This window comes from Myripristis murdjan, chromosome 12 (genome assembly GCF_902150065.1).
Source record: "Myripristis murdjan chromosome 12, fMyrMur1.1, whole genome shotgun sequence".
Taxonomy (NCBI): Eukaryota; Metazoa; Chordata; class Actinopteri; order Holocentriformes; family Holocentridae; genus Myripristis; species Myripristis murdjan.
Genome location: NC_043991.1, coordinates 7,935,146 through 7,949,635, shown reverse-complemented (window position 1 = coordinate 7,949,635; position 14,490 = coordinate 7,935,146). Strand labels below are relative to the sequence as shown.

Genomic DNA, 14,490 nt, shown 5'->3' with positions numbered 1-14,490 from the left:
AAAGATAAAAGAAAAAAGAAATTAATTATTAGAAAATATGTTTTTGTTGTAATATAATGTTAATTTAATCTTATTTAATGAATAATTGTAAAAATAATTTTCTGGAATTTCTTTCCTTTTTAAAAATAATTTTCTGATAATTTTCCTCTCTTTTACGTCGTTTTCAACTCATTTAACTTTTCTTGCTAACGTTTGGGTCATTTCTTGTTAAGTTGATCTTTTTTTTTCCATGTTTCTGGAAGAAATCAAGTCAGTTTGTTCAGGTTTCAAGGTTTTGGGTTTCAGGTTCTCTGGATCCATGTTTCAAATGGTTAAACATGAAAACTTCTGGCAGCCAGTCTCTCACAGCCGCACACGAGAAAGCAGCGACTTAATGAATCCAAACACATGAATTGTAAAACCAATTTTTAAACATTATTTATTTGAATTTCAGATCACTCTCCCAGGAGTCACAAGACTTGGTTTTCACTGTCAGGGAGATCACAAACGAACAAAGAAACAAACAAACAAAAAAAGAAAATCATTTACTAAGAGACAATTAGAGCAAAACGAGTGACATGATTGTCATCACATTTCCCAATATCCCCTTGTACAAAAAGACTTGAGAGAGTTGACTGTATATGCCATAAAAAATATATATGCAGTATAAATGTGATTATTACTGGCTGTAAGCAGCTAAGAAAGAGAAATATACGGAGGTACAAAACATTTGGAACATCTTAATGTTGACTTTTAGCCTCTTTTCACTCGACCTGTGTTTCAGCTGCCTGAGAAATACTTTAGTCTGTCTTTTCTCCTCATTTATAGATCCTGTTCATGGTCACTTTTATCAGCAAAGTCAATACAACAACAGGTTTTCATACAAATTTACCAGGTCAGCTCACTTCAGGCGACTTAAATTAAATAACCACAGCACAGGCAGCCTGCACATCAATCATTTTTTAAAATTGTATATTGAGAGAAGTCAGGATACAATTTAAGAAGTTTACTAGTCTGAATGGGGACTGATAAAGACACAATAAATTGAAATTAAAATAAAAAGCATGTGTTCCTAATGTTTTGTACACAGTGTAATCCGGCTTTGTTTTACCCATCACCTCTTTGAGAGCCAAGTGCCGCCTGCTGATCTTTTCTGTGAAGTGAAATCAGAGCTACAAGGCACTTGAAAATATGCTGCTTCCCAGGGCTCGCGCACACACACACATATATGTACACACACACACACACATCCAGTTAGGAATGTAGAGGCATACAACAAATCAGAGATCATATGACATGATTACAAAAGAAGGGAATCGCCACCAAACACTAAAACCTAATAGCTGCAGTTATAAAAACGGTCTATCGTTTTGTTTTTTTTTTCCTGTTTCACAACTCTAACCTGTTTTTCCATCACACTTTGCACAAAGGTTTTCTCCAGGTATGCCAGAGGAAAGGTAGCAAAAGCTTGTATCTATTATGTCGTGTTAATGTGATGGAAAAACGGTGCCCTAATGTAACAAAAACCTCTTAAAACACACCAGTATAAAGAATATATACACTGAAATATCAGGCCTATGAAAAGGGAAGGTACTGGAGAGAAACCAAAGCGTTTTGCTCCGTGCGGGGAGTGCAGGAGTGACGGTAAACTCTTTAAAAGGATGTGTCGTTTTCAGCTGATTTGTGCGCGTCAACACACACCTGAGCTACTTTCCATACGCAAAGTCATGCTTAGCACAGCACGCGATAAGTTACACACACACGTCCCGTCCCCGACTTGGCACACAGATCCAGCATTAAAAAAAAATGACATCTTTTTAAAGAATGATAACTACCTACAAACAATTAAAATGTCTCGAGGGGTTAAAATCGACTTCAAGACTTAACTTGGTCGTACTGAGATGAGCTGTTACCAAGGCAACAACCAGCGTGTGCTTGTTGGTCCCGGTTTGCGGCGCTCCGGCTCGTCCTACAGCTCGGTGTCGTTGTATTTCTGTGGGTTGTAGTAGCCTCGCTTGGTCTGGTCGGCCAGCTGCCTGCGGTACTCCTCCTCATCGTCTTCATCGCGACAGTGGCCCCTCGTCTCTGCGTACGGAGGTCTGGAGGGAGTCTGGGGCTCCGGGTTGGAGCTTGAACTGAACACACACACACACACACACGATGAGAGTATACTGAGCAGATGTGTGGTATTTTGCATTAATTTTCAAAAGTAGCACAGCTTTGTTTTTTTTGTTTTTTTTCCTTTTTCTTGTGCAAACGGCGAGGAGAGGCGACGAGTTTTTGGTACGTTGGCGGTTTTCAGCAGCTTCAACGGGTTCTCAACAAAATGAGGAATAGTTTAATAACACCATAATTAACTATAAAATATGACACAAAATGTGATTAGAGTGATTACGTAAATGTGTTTTCATTTCATCACTTTGAATCTGTTTGTCCGTGTTCAAGCATGACATCTTTACAGTTTAACACTTTGCTTCAGCTTTTGCTTTGTATATCAATCTGTGGGGTTAAGCTATGGAACAGTCTGGAGGCGACGCTCAGGGAATGTCCAAGCATGTATCAGTTTAAAAAAAAGATTTAAAGAAATGATCTTCACAAGGTACAGAATTGAGGAGGGTGTTTGAATATCAGTGGGTGTTTAGTATTTATTTATTTTTCATTTCTTTTTTGTTTGTTTTTGTTTGTCTGCTTGTTTGATGTTTTTTTTTTTAGTTTATCATTCAGGTATCTTTGTGTTGTATTCAAGGTATGTGTGTTATATGTCTGTGTGTGAGATGCATATATGTACATGTGTTTATTGTGTGTATGCGTTTATTGTTCTGTGATATCAACAGGTGGGGATATAATATAGTGTTTTTTTGGATGGATTATTAAGAGAGGGTGGGATCAGATAAGTGGGATCTATGTCTTTTTTTTTTCTATTTCTGTTTTTTTTTTTTTTTTTTTTGTCTTTTCATTAATGCATAATAATCTTGTTTTTTCACATGTCTGAAATAAACAAACTAAACTAAACTAAACTAAACAAAGGATCCCTGGAGCAAGATCAGCTCAGATGGGGGTCTGTGGATTAGTTCAACTCAACTTGGGGCTCAGCGGGTTCCCAAATTAACTTTTGTCTCATCTGCAAATGCCCGATAAACTGAGAAAATTTACCAGCCAAAAGTATTTGTTGGTGGCCACACCGCTGCATCATGCATTATTTTTTCCATCCTGTGCTTGTGAGCCTCATATTTTATCAAGGACCTCGGGGCTCCTCCTGCAGTGAACAGCAGCAATAGCAGCAGGCAGCTGTGATCTGATTGGCTGACAGGTGTGTCACACAGTGAGAGTCACATGAGTCTCAGCTGGTGCACATAAAAACACACAGTGATGCAAACCTGGCCCTGCACTGTAATTCCAATTTATTTACCGGCCACCTGGCTGGTGACCCCAATTTATTTACTCACCAAAAACCGACTAAATATGGCTGATTCGTTAATGCCGGGGAAAAAGCTTAACGCTCTTACCCTATTGGCTGTGGACGGTTGAGGTTGGGCTTTGGCAGTTTCACCGGGACGGCGTAGATGTCCGGGTGCTTCTGAGCTATTTCCAGCTGTGTAGAGAGAACCAGAGCACACAGCCTTTACAAACATGCACACTGCACAACGAGCCCAATGATAATGATAAGATTAACACTGTGGTAGAGGTAGCAGCATCAGTAACAGTAATGATAATAGTGAAAGCACTGACTCGAGCATTCTCTGCTTGTTGCAGCTCCAGCATCCTCTGGGCTCTGGCCAGATGGTCCATCTGCTCAAACGCCTTCACCTTAAGGAAGAATACATTCGTGTTAATCATCAACCCGTCTTTGATGACTGATAATACATGCATTCATACGGCATGGGTCATATGACGGAACAAAGTGAACAAACAGATGATAATGATAATAAACTGAAAAGAAGAAAGCGTAACACCATGACAATGGGTGAGCAAGTACAAATGTGTGTAAACCAGGGACACAGTGTGCTTTAGACACCGAAATGTACACATTCAGTTACCTGTTCACCCAGTTTCTGTTTCAGAGACAGAGGCAAGAGAGTGGGAAAAAACACAAATTCAATAAAACGCTTTGTTTACCGACAGCAGAAGAAAAAAGTTGAGTAAAAGCTCTTCTTAAATGTATTTATATATATTGTATGTATTTATATACAGTTGTCCCTCGCTATAACACGGTTCACCTTTCGCGGTCTCGCAGTTTCGCGGATTTTTTTTTAGTGCAATTTTGCACGCTTTTTTTTTTACTGGACTTATTTTTCTATGAAGGTTTGAACTTTGAGAGTGTTTAAACAAGAGAGAAAAGTGAGAAAATGTTAATGTCTGTCTGAGAAAAGTGTATAAAGTGTGTAGTGAGGGGTTTTACAGCCTTAAAACATCTATAATATATAATATATAATAACTCTTGTGCAAATTCCCTCTGTGCAATAATCCATATTCAATATCATACTTATGTGCAATAACCTATAGTGCAGGGTTCCCCAATTAGTTTTCCTTGGGGGCCAAATTATGTCAAGGATGCCAAGTCAAGGGCCAAATTTTCCGTTTCTTTTTTTTCTCCATTGGACCAGCAACCATTGTTTGTTATGTGCAGATAATGTTGCTTCTAGTATTATTATCAGTGATATTACTTGTATAGTAGCAGTAGCACTCTCATTAATCATAGCTTGTGCTGTGGGTCACACAAGATAAAAAAACAAACAAAAAAAAAAAAAACACAGTCTTAAAGCAAATTAAGTCTGACATCAACAATTTAATTGCTTAAATACCTCTGGACAATACTCTGTTCAACCTAGGAACCAGTGGGCAACAACTGCTCATCAACAGCTCATCAGCACATAGTGCAAAACAGAAAAAGGTTATTCTGATGCAAAGATAACTGTCACCTTTTCAACATAGGCCTGAAATATTTTTGTATACCAACATCACTAATACTGACTGTTAAGCAGTGAACTCATCTGCAAAATCTCCAAACAGCTTTACACAGAGACAGCTGTCAGCAGCATTTCTACAACCATGTCCACCTCAAGGGAACAAGTGATACTGTGTGCCAACAGTCAGGGTGGAGGACATCAGAACCAGCAAACCCATTCACACTCGCACATACTCACTCTCTCTCTCTCTCTCTCTCTCTCTCTCTCTGTCTCACTCACTCACTCACTCACTCACTCACACACTCACACACTCACACACTCACACACTCACACACTCACACACTCACACACTCACACACTCACACACACACACACACACACACACACACACACACACACACACACTCCTAGATGTGTATTGGAGAGTCTGTTTCTGTCCTGGCTCTTGTTAGCGTTCATTGAAGAAAATGAGGACTCACATATGTATGTGGAGGGGAACATGGTGAGTAGGAGCACTGCAAAAGCTCTGGTGTTGCAGTGATGCGACTGTTGCGTTTTCTTGTGCCGATGTTGATTTTGTCATGGTAGAAACGGACTGCTGGTATGACGTTAGCATGCTTGCTATTTTGTGCTTACGTTGATCTGATTTGGAAGGGTAGCTGGCATTGAAGCTGGCAGCATGCACAGCGTTGAAGTGCCTCCTGAGGTTCTCTGCCTTGCTGACAGCTACAGTCTTCATGCATATTAAGCATGTCGGCTTGGCGTTGGCCCGGTCCGGTAAAATAAAACAAAAATGTTCTGTCCAGTCTGACTTGAACTGGCGATTCTCCTGGTCCACCTTTCGCTTCTTCGCGAAGGCCATGTTGCGTTTAGTTTGCTGAATCTTGCCTACCTACTCGGGCTCATTAGTTTCGGTGGCGGGCGGCCGGCTGGCGGGAGACTGACCCCTGGTGTTAAGCATGTGGCTACGGAACGCATCATGGCCAAGCGGGCACATACATGTCAAGTGTATGGTGTGGGATGAGGTCAAAAAATCATGGAGCGCGCGCAGTCGTGGCCAAGCGGGCGCACAAGGGTCAAGTGTATGGTGTGGGATGAGGTCAAAAAATTAGTGGAGCATCAATTACCCACATTATTTCACTTAATGACAGATGATGAAACAGTGTCACTGGATCACTGCGGGCCAGACATAGGGCTCTCGCGGACCGGATCTGGCCCGCGGGCCGCTAATTGGGGTTGGCTGCTATAGTGCAATAACTCCTGTCCATGTTTGCACTTGTACATATATTTTTTCTTTCTTTTTATTCTATATATATTTATATTTATATTCCTTTCTTTATTTTTCTTGACTAATTGCTCTTTTTACTTTACACTTTGAGTGGGAGTTGTTATTGTAACATAAAGTAATTTCCCCCTGGGGATCAATAAAGTATTCTGATTCTGATTCTGATAAAAAAAATAAAGATGACTACTTCGCGGATTTCGCCTATTGCAGGTTATTTTTAGAGCGTAACTCCCGCGATAAACGAGGGACCACTGTATATATATATATATATATAAAAAAAAAAAAACCTCAAAGAGAAAAGGGAGTTTTAACTGCTGGACAAATACGATATATTTTTAAAAACAAGTTTGATGCAGAACAAGGCTGTTAGAGGGATCTGTGGAACGTAAAAGCTCATTGCGCCACTCTAGAAACGCAAGAGAGGATAATAATATTAATGAAAAAGGTGTTTGGGTAATAACCTTGCCCAGGAAGGAGCGGCTGGCAGGGTCCTCCTCTGGCCCCGCCTGGCCCTGCTCCTCTGACGACTGGCTGAGGCGGCCGGGGAGGCTGGGCTTCAGGGCCACGGGAGGCGGGAGCGGCTTGTTGCCCCCGGCTGCGTCGCTGCTGATGGTGCTGCTGGAGTGTGAGTCATAACCTCGCGATGAATCATTACGGGTCTGAGCCCGCACCTGTCAGACGAGAGGGTAATTTGGTATATTAGGATCCTTTTAATAACCTTTTACTCGGCGAGGGGAGGGTTTTGGTTAGCATCTGTCACATCCACGCTCAAGGGCACGTCAACAGGCTGCCGTTTGAGATGGAGGGAAGGGCGTTGCTCATTTAGTTTCCCCTCACTCAGTCTGTGTGAATGTTTTTACATCTGCTGCTGGAGTACAACAAGTATCACAGGGGCTTTTTAGATATCCGTGCAAGGACATTTTCCGGTTTTGATAAAAGTGCCTCTTTTTTCCTTTCCACAGGATTTTGAGTTTGCCAGTCTGCGGCGCCTCGTCATGATTATTGTACTGTTCTCAAACTGAGCTTGTTTGGCCAAAATGTTTTAGTTATTTTTAGATTCTCGCTGAGAAATAGTTAAGGGTTTCAAAATGCAGCCAAGAAAATGATCAACCACCTACACAGCAAAACACAGCAGACGAGGGAAGGAACCTGCAGCCATGGTGTAACTCAAAACTTATCAGGCTTTTTTTTTTGTCACATTAACATCAGATATTCTTTTGTTCTTTCTTTTTCATCTGAAGACACACACACACACACACAAAAAACAACAACACATTAATGTGGTCCAGTGTAAACCGTGCATCTCGAGTCGGTTTCTCAGTGAATAAGAAAAAAAATCTCTTAAATAAAAACAAGATTTTTTTCTTCTTTTTTTATGCACCTAATGAAGGTGTAAAAACCTGCCTGCCTCAGCGAAATGCCTTTTTTTTTTTTTTTTTTTTAAATCAAATATTTCAAATCAGAGCTCATATCAAGTGTGCGGATTCTACTTTTTTCTCCAGTTTTTAATGTCCTGTCCTGCACCTGACTGATGCCTTTTTGCATGTGCTTGTTTTATTCTCCTTTATAGAAACAACATACGGACAAATACTTCATTCCTTCTAGCCCTGCACAGCAAATCTTTTCTTCTTGTGTATTTAACGACAGCGGGGAAGAAGTGACAGCGTGGCTCGTCAGGTGAGCCGTCTTTGGGGAGGAGGGACATGATCTCACCTTCGGGGGTTCGGGGACAAAAGAAGGGGGCGGGCTGGGTTCTCTGTTGAGCACCTCCCTGCTCCCTGACCTCCTCATGCGGGCCCGGGGCTCGGGGTAAGGCTTCTACACACAGGAGAGGGACGGTGACAAAACACACAGAGATGATCACAAACTTACAGCAAACACCTGAAAATACTTTACAACAACAACGGGTTAATAATAAGTGAATGAAAGATGTTAAAGGGATGATTTTAGATTAATGGACCTGCTGGCCACTGGTGATGCAGGGACAGTATTTCCCATGGTTGGACTTGTGGCTAATTGATGGATGGCAGTCAACAGGATCAGCTAACGGCGAACATTTTAGGCTACGAAAAGCTAAACGCTCACTACAAATGTTTAAACCACGCACAATAAAATATAAACGCAGAATCCTGCAGGGATCCTGATTTGCGTTCGACAACCGCCCCCTATCTTTCACATCACTTCCGTTACTGAGCCGATCATCAGGACAGATTCTGTTTCACAAGGCCGACCCATCGCGAATAAATTGTTTCAAACTAAGTCCCCTTATAGGCCAAGTAGTCGATAATTTGCTATTTTGATAAACTGGCAACAGACCATTCTAATTATGTACCATTTATGTCATTTTGGCCACAAATAACTCAATACAGTCTCGGATTTCAGATTTCAGTCTTGGAGAGATGAGCACTGTAATTCATTACTGTTGCTGCATTTCGCTGCAGACGGGTTTAATATTTTTTAGAGAGCCGCACTCAGGAAAAAAATATGTTCGTCTCTGATTTATTTTTCAACGCGATGCACATGATACGCAGCCAGATGTTTCGTCTTCAGCGCTCTTCGGTCGCTGCATGTCAGCTGTTTGGACTCAGTGCCACTTTCTGTCCCTCACATGTCGCTCTTACACCGACATGTGAGCTCACATCTCCGTCAACACAGTCCACTGCTCTGTACATAAAACCACATCATTAACCAAAGTACTTACATCTTGGTCAAATAAACATGGGAGCTTAGTTAAAGGCCATTTCTGACTTCAGCATATGATGTAAATACATGATGCTGAGACGTCTGCATATCATGTGTATCACGTTGAAAAACACATAACAGATGAACATATTTTCCCTGAGTGTGGCTCATATTGGACTTTACTGAAGTCTCTTTGTTATGGAGTGATCCAGCACTGGACTGAATTAAAAAGAGTTTTGTCTGTGGTTGATCACGCTGGTTCTAAAACAGCGTGGCTTAAAATATTAGCCATGAGCTGAAATTATCGACTGACATTCATTTGACCACAGCGACCGCCTTTTCCATGCATCAATAGTTGTGGTGACCAGTAATTGATGCCAACTTGTGTCGATAAAGCCGAACTATCCCTTTAAGAGCGACTGAGATGTCCAGTGTGGTTTGCAGCTCAGATGTTACAGGAACGACCGAGTGTTTGTTGGTACTGAAAAGGCAGAAGCAGCCGAGTATCTGAGTAAAAACCATCATCGCCATCATCAGCCGCTCACACACTGGTGTTCAGTGTTGTAATGTAACGAAGTACAAATACTTCGTTACTGTACTTAAGTAGAATTTTCACATATCTGTACTTTACTTCGTTATTTATATTTCTGACAACTTTTACTTTTACTCCACTACATTTCCGAAATAAAATGTGTACTTTTACTCCGATACATTTCTCTTAACCACCTTCGTTACTCGTTACTTCAAAATAAAAGTTGAGTTGGTGACGTAATTCCTGTTTGTCATCGTTTCAACCGTGGCCGCCAAGTGCGAAGAAGAAGCTCCGCCACCGGACACAGTGGGTAACCGGCTGCCCATATATGAATCGCCGCAGGCTTTCTATGTTTTTTCGGCAGCATCTTTGTGATTTTTTGTGCATTCGTTCAAAGACAGGGTGACATATTTTAGGCCATTTTCGTCGTGGTGAGTGCTGAAGGAGTCGGTCTTTAATTCGCGGTTGCCCTCGTTCGCCCTGCGTCCCATATGAAGCTGCACATCAAACCAGACTTTACAGACAAGCCCCCAAGGTGTGTCTGAGCTTCGTGCCTGAAAGTGCTTCATCTTCTGGCAGTCTGCCTCGGTTATGGCTTGGTGGTGGGAAGATTTGTCACGTCGTTCTCGGCAGAGTTTCTTTACCACACCGGTGAAAACATTGTTGCTGGTGGTGAATTCAGCGTCTTTTAACAGACACCAAGCAGCTCCTCCAACCACTCATCCAGGCTCAGGCCACCCAGCAAATCAAAATTCACTACAAAGTCTGACATTTTGTTGACAAAAGTCTTGAAACAAATGTGACCTAACGAGGAAGTGGAGCGCAGAGTAGTTGGTTGCTAGGCAACGCTATGTCCGTTTACACTGGTGCAGGGATATTTCGTGCTGCGGTCTGCCAGCGGGTTACCCTGATTTTACAACGGCATGGAACGCGGCTCAGCCAATCACATTTAAGGATGGGAAGCAGCCGTTTTATAATTTCAAATAATAACTGGCTCTCATGACAGTTGTTGCCAGGTGCCAAGTTCAGTTTGTCCAAACAGGGAGGCTGAAAGACAGAGAAAGCTGTTGATGGTGACAGAAGTTTAACAGTAATGTTAAAAAGTTGAAGCTTTTTTCTCCTGTACCCGGGTTGCTTTTACTGTAAGGAAGCCACAATAAATTCATTATCAAAATTCTAACCGCTCACTTTGTTTAAATACTTTTACTTTTACTTCTAATACTTAAGTACAGAAAATATCAGAAAATTACTTTTGATACTTAAGTACAATAAATGTCAGGTACTTTAAGACTTTTACTCAAGTAATATTCTAAAAGGTGACTTTAACTTCTACCAAAGTCATTTTCTGGTGAGATACTTGTACTTTTACTCAAGTATCGCTTTCAAATACTTTATACAAGACTGCTGGTGTTACTGTGTTTCCTGTCTACGGTGGCGGCAGCGCCTACCTCCTCCGGCAGCACGGGCTCCGACGACCGACTGATGGCGGAGACCGGCTGGGGCTCGTCCAGCGGCTCGTCCAGCTCGTTGTCGGTGTAAGCCCCGCCCTCGTCCGCCGTGTCCTCGTAGTCGCTGGTCAGCCGGCTGTCCATGCTCAGGTAGTCGGCGCTCATGGCCGACAGGTAGGACATGCGGTCGTCATGGAGATCCAGGTCCTCCTCCGAGCCGTCCAGCTGGGAGGGAGAGGGAGATGCAGAGAGGAAGACGAAGAGTTAATGTGTGTGTGTGTCAAACCAAACACTGTGTGTGTAACAACTCACTTATTCCTTGTTGCCCTGTCACACTTCTTATTATTACTCCAACAGATGAAAAAAATAAGACTCAGTTTCCCTGTTCCTAGTTTTGCTTGTCTCCTTAATTCCTTTTTTGTTTTGTTTGGGTAAGACCTTGTGCTGAAACGATTTGTCAATCAATTAGCTCTATTATGATAATCAATAACTTGTTTTAGTTAGTAAAAAATAGTCATTAAAACCAACCAACCAAGTCATTAAAAAATACCAAACATTTGCTGATTACAGCCTGACTAGGATCACAAGATGTCAAGATTTTCTTACTTTTCTCTGTTCACATCATCATGAAATTAATACTTTGAGTCGTTTTGGCTGCTGGTCAGACAGGAAACAACTTGAAGGCATCTTTTTTTTTTTTTTTTTTGCTTTGCTAACTTCCCATTAACTAACCATCAATGGAAGTAATCATTAGGTGAATCGCGATGCTGAGGTACTGCTCACCTTGTGACAGGTCTTTCTTTTTCCCTCCTCTTCTTGCTCCCTCTCTCCTGATCTAACCTTTCTCTTATGCTCCTTCCTTCCCTCTTCCTCGCACTCAGATACCAATTTAGGCCTCAATCACCTGAGAGTTTTCATTGATCGGTACGTTTTGTTTTACTTTTTTACTAATTTTCAGTTGCAAAGAGCTCCAGCTGTCAATGGATTATCCCTGATCAGAAGTATTTGTAAACATTCTTCTCTGTGAGTAAGACTTCAGTTTTTCAAGACACGTTCTGGACAGCTGACTTAGTTAGGAGACTTCATCTCAAGTTCTGCTCTAAGCCCAAAGAATAGGGCATCTAAAACAAACAAACAAACAAACAAAAGGGAATTAAAATAAGTCTTTTAACTGTTTGAGTCTTACTTCTGTCCTTGCTTTTGATGCTAATGACTAGTCTGAGGCAGAGCCAAGGCTTTTTATGATTGTTCTTCATCTCTTTGTTCTTCCCTCTTGATTTATTTCAGAAAATCCTTGAGGCCAATTAAACCCATCTAAAAAAAAATCTTGAGTTCATAAAGCATAAAAAAAAAACATTTCTTTTAAAACACAGTCTGACAGCAGCTTTACTTGTCCACGAGTTTGTCACCAAAGCTCACCTTGCCCTCGCACACCCAGACGGCTCTCTCCTGCTGTTCCCGAATCGAATCTTTCACGCTGCCGTACCACGCGTCATTGGCCGAGTTCAGGTCGATGGTCGCTAAACGTGCACAAGCGAAACAACGTGAGACAAGTGAGGTCATGAACCTTCAACAGCGTGTCACTTAGCTGGTATTAATCTTATTATCCATCATTTATAATCATTCATATCCCAAAAAGACAAAAGCAAAACGTGAGCAGCTCCTCAGTGCCTGACCTACCGGTGAAAAGGTGCGAGCACGTCTTCCTCAGCTTGACCGCCTGCTCGTACAGTTTACGGGAGCTGCGGTTGGAGCCGGGCACGAGCCGGTTCCTCATGGCCTTGATGCCTTGCTTGCTGTCGGGGTTCAGGAAGATCACGATGGGATACCACTGGGTGTAGTTCAGGGTGTCGACCGCCTTGGGAGTCACATCCAGCAGAGCGTGGAGGTCCTGAGGAAACATCGCAGGGTGAGAAGTCACGGTGAAAGGGTGCATGGTACGGACCTTAGTAGCAGATTTGAGAAACGGCTCTACACAAGAGTTTCTCTGTAGCTGGTACCGTTTTCAATATCACAGAGCTTTTACACCACATTTATTAGCGGTGTACGGTGGCCGAGAAGTGCAAACCAACATTACAAAATGTGAAACACTTTTACAAAGTTTGAGACAAATTTACATTTTGGAAAATATGTTTACATATCACAAAACAAAACTACATTACCAAAACACTTTTACCAGTCCTGAAACAAATTTACGTTTCGGAAAACAAGTTTAAAAGACGCAAAACACTTTTACAAGTGCTGAAACAAATTTACAAATTACACAAACCGGAAAGGGAATGTACCAAAGCCCTGATTGACACGGACTTGACACGGAAGTGAAAAAGTGCCCGGTCAATTTTGGTTTTTGTCGTCAGTGGCAGTGGATTTCATCATATTTCATGGCCACCCAATATGGACAGCGACCGGGTGCTCTTTTGTCCGTATTGTGGACAATATGTGAACTAATGGAGTCAGTTTTGTTTTTCATGTGGACGGGGTTTAAGGCCTGTATCACGAAGTGGGATTAAGGCGTTATCCTGAAAGCTAGCCTGCTAGCGGTGGGAACAAAAATCGCTTCGGTATCCTGTGCTACGTTGTCGGCGAGGGGACTAAATATCGCTCCAACGTTAGGCTAAATTTTGGCGAGGGAAAAAACTGGCATTTTGAAGGGGGTCCCTTGATGAAAATGGGTTCTCTGGGCACCCACGACTCTCCCCTTTGCAGACATGCCCACCTCATGCTAATCCCATGCAGTTTGGGCCACAAACCCTGCAGTCCACATGTGTTCTTGTGGCCTGTTGTAAAATGGTGTGTTTGTGCAGACTGGGGCCTAAACAGTCTTGGAGTTGCATCAATTGGCTTTGACTGGAAAGCTGAGACTCTCGTGGATTCAATGAGCCACATTTGATTCATGTGTGATGATGTTAGCCCCCATAGCAGCACTGTTGTGAGTTCACGGTATGAAATGACTTATTGTGACCTTCAAGAGAAACTTTACATCCACAAACAAGAGGATAATTTTAAAAAATTGCAAAGAATTGTAATATTGAATGGCAATCGCAATAGAATCAGATTACTTAAGAACAGCAATACTTATGAAATCAGCACCCAAGTATCATGACAGTAACAAATCGTAAAGATGTATGAACTTCACTTTTCAAAGCTGATACCGAATAACAATCCAGTCCATTACTTTGTGATTTTTGATTTTGTCCAAGTCGAGGCTTGGAGCTTAAGTCACTGCACAAAATAACTGATGTAAAAAATATTATTAGTGTCAGCCTGACAAGATGACAAAGGGGGATGAAAGACGACTCGGTCAGAGGAGTCAGTGTGAGAGAAGGTGAGCCATGGAAATGTGGGAAGGTTTTTATTAAAGCAGAAGCGCTGCAAAGTCAGTTTGTGGGCACGAGTCAGAGGTAATAAGAGGAAGAGAGCATGGTGGGATATTCTGGGAACGAGGCCGATGGTGAAGTGCCAGAGGGCGGAGAGGAGCAAATCACTTGAGTCATCGCGGTGTGTGTGTGTGTGATGAAAATAACTAACGAGGTTACAGTGAGAGAGGACAAGCAAAGGTGAGTAACAGCAAAAAAAAAAAAAATGTTTTGGTAATGGAGCAATGCAGCAATGAGAATAGAGTGGGATACAGTTATGTAACATGACAAGAGTTAAAGT

General features: G+C 42.0%; 1 protein-coding gene across 3 annotated transcripts in view; it reads right to left on the bottom strand.

Moving 5' to 3' along the window:
• Positions 1–392: 392 nt before the first annotated feature.
• Positions 393–14,490, bottom strand: part of tjp2a (tight junction protein 2a (zona occludens 2)) — a 51,452-nt gene continuing 37,354 nt past the window's right edge. For all 3 annotated transcript variants that reach the window (XM_030066171.1, XM_030066170.1, XM_030066169.1), the window contains 8 exons: positions 12,514–12,724; positions 12,253–12,353; positions 10,834–11,058; positions 7,885–7,989; positions 6,633–6,842; positions 3,709–3,786; positions 3,486–3,571; positions 393–2,114 (listed from right to left, as the gene is read on the bottom strand). In XM_030066171.1, the coding sequence (XP_029922031.1) occupies positions 1,949–2,114; positions 3,486–3,571; positions 3,709–3,786; positions 6,633–6,842; positions 7,885–7,989; positions 10,834–11,058; positions 12,253–12,353; positions 12,514–12,724 (1,182 nt within the window). In that variant the 3' untranslated portion in view covers positions 393–1,948. The remainder of the gene's footprint in view (positions 2,115–3,485; positions 3,572–3,708; positions 3,787–6,632; positions 6,843–7,884; positions 7,990–10,833; positions 11,059–12,252; positions 12,354–12,513; positions 12,725–14,490) is intronic.